The following is a 5,926-nucleotide window of genomic DNA, read 5'->3' on the forward strand; positions in this document are numbered from 1 at the left end:
TGAGATTGAAGGTTATTACGATATTTACAAGTTTGTCACCGTGTCTTTTATGCTTAGATTAAATGAGTCGCTGAGAATGATTCCCCCATTCTCAACCTTTTTTATTTTCTTAATTGAACCCACCTCTCTCTCTCTCTCTCTCTATATATATATATATATATATATATATATATATATATATATATATATATATATATATATATATATATATATATATATATATATATATATATATATATATATATATATATATATATATATATATATATATATATATATATATATATATATATATATATATATATATATATATATATATATATATATAGAAATTAAACTGAACCATACCAAAAAGGGACTCAGTCATCGACAACTTCCGGAGATGCTGGTAATTGGACCGGCAACCGCCGTTCGCATTCCCGCCGGCCGCTTTACTCGGGGCTGCTGTCTCCTTTCGAAAGCAAGCAACGTTTTCGTTCCCTGGTACTACTTGCATACCTACATCTTACATATGAAGGTTTGCAAGTAGCCTTCGTAACTACTTGCAAACCTTCAACATTTCTCCCATTCAACTGCAATCGTAATAACTACATACATTCAGATTTTGCAAATATAATGTTTCTTTGAGATTACTCTCGCTACAGTTATTACAAATTGTTAGATGTACGCACCTAATTTTAATTTTTAGCTGATAATGTTGAAGATAATGTTCTAAAAATCGTTAAGCTAGGCTGATCTTATTTTGTGAATCGACTGAGTGTAGGAATACGATTACGAGAAATAATAATTTGACAAAGGATGGAATTAGAGCTTCCGCCGGGCAGCTGTTAGGTCCTGTTGAACAGGCAAAGCCTCAGCTGTATCATCCGTTAGAGGACATTTCAGATTGTGAAGAATCGGATGAGAATGGGGACGCCATACTTAAACCTGCTGAAACTAGTCGGACTATTATCGAGGTAAATTTCACACATGTAAACAACCACCTACCTAAATTGACACTTTCATAGATGTAAATTGATCATAAGATGTTATTTTCAGACGAACAGCAAAGGTTTGCTTATGTTCTCAGGTCTGGTCAGTGATGAGGTCTATGAGAATGTGTTCTTGCCTGATTTGCCTTATGTCAAGGGTGAACATGGAAGTAAGTTCTTCCTCACTCCGTCTTTCTATTGTGATACCTCTTGTCTTTTTGAATATAATTATTGGCATTTTTTCAGATATATATTTCCAAGTGAAGAATGATGAAGATGTTCTGCAAGCTCTTGCTTCTGGGGATAACCTTGTGGTAAGATTAAGAAACATGATCTGTTGCTGTTGTGAACTTTTGTGAAAATTAAAAAAAAAAATCAATTAACAAACTAGGTCAATGCAGCAAGTCATAATAGGCTTAGACACCACAGAAATGGTGAATGAGATGGAGTCGTTAGGTCAATCAGACGATGATTCTGATTTTGAGGATGAAGATAGTGATTTTGAAGATGATGAGAGTGACAACTATGGAAAGGTGATAACTGAAACTTCATTGATTTTATTTGTCTTCTTTCATGTTCTTGATCATGCTTATATGTTTGCAGGATTGGGTTTCAGTTCTAGATGATGGTGATGAAGATTCTGACAGGTCCCTTGGTGATTGGGCAAAATTGGAAACCATGCGATTGTCCCATCCAATAGATTTTGCTAAACAGCTGGCAGATGTAAGCATTATTTACTGTAAAGTGTTGTTATGAATCCATAAAAATTTCTAACTTTTTTTTTGTTCTTCAGTTTGTATCAGAGGTTCCTATAAACTACATGGACCAGCCTCCTTCTGGGATTTCTATTCATGGCCTTCTGAGACCTGCATTTGTTGGAGAGAATTCAAAACAAGAATTGCAGAAGGATGAGAGCTTTGGAAATGGGACTTCATATTATAAGTTAGAAATGATCAAAATGCAATTGATTTCAGCACATGGAAATCAGGTATTTTGTGATTTTAACATACTACCCTTGAGTTTTTTTTTTCTTCATATTAAGTCCTCTTTGTGTAAACCTTACATAAGGTCTCTTTTCTTTTCTAGACAGAATAAAAAGGAGACTAAATGACAATTTTACCCTTAAATAATTTGGTAAATTTTATAGGCTTATGTTGAAGTGGAAGATTTTAGCAGGTCTGGACCCGATGCAGTTGCACATTCAGCTGATAAAATAATATCTCGGATAAAATCTGGTGGAGATAAAATGACACATGCTTTTAAATCGTTATGTTGGAGATGCAAAGGCATTCAAGTGGAGGTAATCTACTAATCCCTTTTATCTTTATATATATATATTTTTGATGTTTTGAAATGAAAAAAAATGCTTTTTACATGATATATATAATTTTTATAATTTTGTTGTTGCTAAATGCTAATTGTGTGGGGAAAATTATAGGAGGTGGCTCTTATTGGTGTTGACAGCCTTGGATTTTACTTACGAGTGTGTTCTGGGAGACAAGTTGAGACACTACGGTTCACATTTAAGAATCGGGTAATTACTAAACCTCATTTGTTACATAGAACAGGTTGTACTGTGTTTGACTGAGACTGATGCCAGTGGGATTCGTGCAAAACTAGTATTAATGTTTTGGTGGGATTGCAGGCGTCCTCGGAGTATGGTGTTGAGAGCCAGTTGAATGGATTGCTCTTCCCTTTAACCATGAGCCAGCAGCTGAAGAAAGAAGTTAAACTATGAGTGGTATAGCATAGAGATGTATAATAACTAACATAAACTAATATCTTAATAACATTTAATGATTTATGACGTGTTAAGTGATTTTTTTTACATAATCAGTATTTTTAAATTACATGATTAAAGATATGAAGACATAACTAGTTACTAAATATTTCATCAACAACAAACCCCGAGAATTCCATTAGAGTGGGACAGGGGAAGTAGATGCCGATAGTCATGCCTCCACCAGGGGTGAGTGACTGTGTCACAGGGAAGACCACCCTCTGATATGAGCAAAACGGAAGCCTCTACATCTGTCTAACACCTGTATTGTCCAACGCCTGCAATGCAGAGTGAACAACCTGTATGTAAACGCTAAACCTAAAAGTATGACTTGTAAATGAGTAGTAACACGATTAGTAATAGATTTTTCTTTTGTACATAAAAATAGTTAAAACTCTTCTATTTATATTCAATTATTTTGAATTACAAATAATTTTTTTCGAAATTTTCACTCTATCAATAGAAATTCATGAGTTGCTCCTCTATCAATACAATTTAGACACTTTCAAAGTGCATACAAATCCATACGAAAGAAAAAGACCTCTATGTGGGTCAGTAGGTGGTTGTCCCGAACGTTGCACCCCTAAACTTGGTATATGTCAACTTTAAAAAAAACTTCTAACATTTTTATTTTTTAACAATATTTTTCTCAAGTTTAAAATTTTACACTTTCTAAGTTTCAAATTGATTCAAACCGAGGCAAGGCTATAAAGACGAATTTAAACTGAAGCAAGAATGAAGCGAAAACACCTTTTAATCCATACCAAACACAGTTTAACCAAACCTTGGGGTTGAGAACTTGAAATATTTTTATGCACGTTTAATAAATTGTTTAAACTATTATTTAGTCTTGTAAATATATTTATTTATTAATACAATGTTATCATTATTATTTTTATATTTTTGTTTTATCATAAAAAAATATACGATAAAAATCACCCAAATACTCTTACTAATGCTGTCTCTATTTGGAAGTAAAATGAATCTCTTGTTATAAACTTCTTATATGTTCTTAAATCTTAACTGTGGGATATTTTAACAAAAAAAAAATGTTGTAAAAAATATTGAATTTCACACGTGTCCACTAATCCACTTGTAAACTAAGGCCCAAAATAGAAGTCTTGAAGCCCATTTACTCTAAAAAGGACGGGCTTCTTCTTTTCTTTGCACACCCAACCCAAATTATTCCTATTTATTTATATGTAATTCTAGGGTTTCTGCCTTCTGGTGCTGCGCGGATTGTAAACAGGAAATCGCAACCTCCATCTCTTCTGATCTCTTCCGCCTTTCCGAGCAGCAACCATGGTAATTCTACTTCTTCTTCATAATTCTAACGCCATCAGTAATCATCACTAGAAAACAATTCTTACAAGGATTTCAGATTTTATACTCACTTCTGTTGCTATTTTCAGATTATCCCTGATAAGAATCGTAAGGCGATCTCCAAGTACCTCTTTCAAGGTCTGAAATTTTCCCTTTTTATACTTGTATTCATGTAAAGTTGAGCGTTTCATGGAGATTGACTGTTGGTTGGCATCTATATTTATATGTAGAGGGCGTCTGTTACGCCAAAAAGGATTACAACTTGGCGAAGCACCCGGACATTGATGTCCCAAATCTGCAGGTGATTAAACTGATGCAGAGCTTTAAATCAAAGGAATATGTTCGCGAGACATTTGCTTGGATGCATTATTACTGGTACCTCACCAACGATGGGATCGAGTTCCTCAGGACTTACTTGAATCTTCCTTCTGACATTGTTCCCGCCACTCTCAAGAAGTCCGCCAAGCCCCTTGGACGTCCCATGGGTGGCCCTCCCGGCGACCGCCCTCGGTAGCTATTCAAACACTATCTACATCTTCAGTTTTTAGGTTTTTTCAAGTCTTTGAATTTGTTGTTCAATTTGTGTTTGTGGTTACTTATAGTGGTCCGCCAAGATTTGAAGGAGACAGACCGAGATTTGGTGACAGAGATGGCTACCGTGGTGGTCCTAGAGGTCCTGCCGGTGAATTTGGTGGCGAGAAGGGTGGAGCACCGGCTGATTACCAGCCCGCTTTTAACAGGGTAATCTTTTTTTCAAACACTTTGTTTGCGTTTATAATAGTTTACTTACTGGTTTATGAATTATCATCCTCAATTTTTGTGGTAGAGATTTCAATTAGTATTAGATATGAGCTAACATATTTATTCTCAATTTCACTTGAAATTGTAGTTTCATCAAAGCCTGTTATATAGACCAAGTTCTTATGAACATAATAGAGTGCCCCTTTTGAATTCATTTCCTTAATCATTACTGTATTTTTGGGTTGATGTTTTTCTCAAAAATGTAGAAATTGTCATCTTTTTCTTTTCACATTTAGTATGTTTGATTCTCATAGATAGAAATAATAATGCTCTGTTTTGCATTTTCATTCTGTGTGCTGCTGCATCATTTTTAATAGCTAATAATCTGTAATACCTTGTTATGAAGTAAGTCAGTGTTGTCTAACAAATACAGTCTACTGAAAATTTCAGGGTGCTGGTGGAAGGCCCAGCTTTGGCCGAGGAGGTGGTGGTTTTGGAGGTGGTGCAAGTGGTGCACCACCAAGCCCAAGTTTTTCTTAAACATTCTATTTGTTGCTCTAAGTGTTTGCAGACTCTAGTTGAATTCTCTAAATCTTATTTCAGTTTCTGTAATGCTGTTTTTTGTTTCAGCTATCATAGCAAATGGAGGTTATACAATTCTACAATTTTGTTAATTTTTGAGTTCCATTTTCACTTTGATGATATTTTTTAAGTTTAAAATGCATTTAAGATTTTAAGTGGAATTTCCCTTTTGTACTGTGGAAGCTTTGGTGTCGGTGAGAGGTTTGCTATCGGTTGTTTATAGCCAGACTTTAGCGGTTCCATTGCCTTCCTCCATATGTTGTATTCCATGATTTTTTTTTTTTTTTGTTTGAGCTCTTATTCAGATTTAAGTTTTTCTTTTGATCTTCATTATATTTTCAACTAAATCCCTTTTGCATATGGTGTAACTTTAAGGTGGATGGTGGCTTAATGTTTAACAAGAAGATGCTTTGAAAAAGGTTTTAATTTGATTTAGTTTTTTGAATAATAAAAATAGTTTGTGTTTTCTTTTTGTCGGCTCCAATCTTTGTATAGGCCTTTTATCTGGTCAACAAAGTTATAAATATTA

General features: G+C 34.3%; 2 protein-coding genes across 2 annotated transcripts; both read left to right on the forward strand.

Moving 5' to 3' along the window:
• Nucleotides 1-331: 331 nt before the first annotated feature.
• LOC111876669 (uncharacterized protein At3g49140) lies at nucleotides 332-2,778 on the forward strand. Its single transcript, XM_023873231.3, has 10 exons — nucleotides 332-483; nucleotides 764-956; nucleotides 1,039-1,141; nucleotides 1,218-1,285; nucleotides 1,373-1,504; nucleotides 1,575-1,694; nucleotides 1,765-1,959; nucleotides 2,119-2,271; nucleotides 2,410-2,505; nucleotides 2,617-2,778. The coding sequence occupies exons 1-10, from the start codon at nucleotides 383-385 to the stop codon at nucleotides 2,707-2,709; spliced, it is 1,254 nt and encodes a 417-aa protein (XP_023728999.1). The 5' UTR covers nucleotides 332-382; the 3' UTR covers nucleotides 2,710-2,778.
• Nucleotides 2,779-3,919: 1,141 nt separating this feature from the next.
• Nucleotides 3,920-5,489, forward strand: LOC111876678 (40S ribosomal protein S10-1). The gene is made up of 5 exons (XM_023873244.3): nucleotides 3,920-4,056; nucleotides 4,164-4,212; nucleotides 4,305-4,584; nucleotides 4,677-4,815; nucleotides 5,266-5,489. Exons 1-5 carry the CDS (start codon nucleotides 4,054-4,056, stop codon nucleotides 5,353-5,355), a joined length of 561 nt encoding a protein of 186 aa, XP_023729012.1. The 5' UTR covers nucleotides 3,920-4,053; the 3' UTR covers nucleotides 5,356-5,489.
• Nucleotides 5,490-5,926: the final 437 nt, after the last annotated feature.

Source organism: Lactuca sativa, chromosome 8, assembly GCF_002870075.4.
Source record: "Lactuca sativa cultivar Salinas chromosome 8, Lsat_Salinas_v11, whole genome shotgun sequence".
Lineage (NCBI taxonomy): Eukaryota > Viridiplantae > Streptophyta > Magnoliopsida > Asterales > Asteraceae > Lactuca > Lactuca sativa.

What these genes read in the sequence shown, in the direction of transcription:
- LOC111876669 (XM_023873231.3), top strand. Translation starts at nt 383, where the DNA reads ATGCTGGTAATTGGACCGGCAACCGCCGTTCGCATTCCCGCCGGCCGC. An exon ending in AGCAACGTTTTCGTTCCCTG is followed by an intron (nt 484 to 763) that starts GTACTACTTGCA and finishes GACTGAGTGTAG; the next exon opens with GAATACGATTACGAGAAATA. An exon ending in TTTCAGCACATGGAAATCAG is followed by an intron (nt 1,960 to 2,118) that starts GTATTTTGTGAT and finishes TAAATTTTATAG; the next exon opens with GCTTATGTTGAAGTGGAAGA.
- LOC111876678 (XM_023873244.3), top strand. An exon ending in CCTCCCGGCGACCGCCCTCG is followed by an intron (nt 4,585 to 4,676) that starts GTAGCTATTCAA and finishes GGTTACTTATAG; the next exon opens with TGGTCCGCCAAGATTTGAAG. An exon ending in ACCAGCCCGCTTTTAACAGG is followed by an intron (nt 4,816 to 5,265) that starts GTAATCTTTTTT and finishes TGAAAATTTCAG; the next exon opens with GGTGCTGGTGGAAGGCCCAG.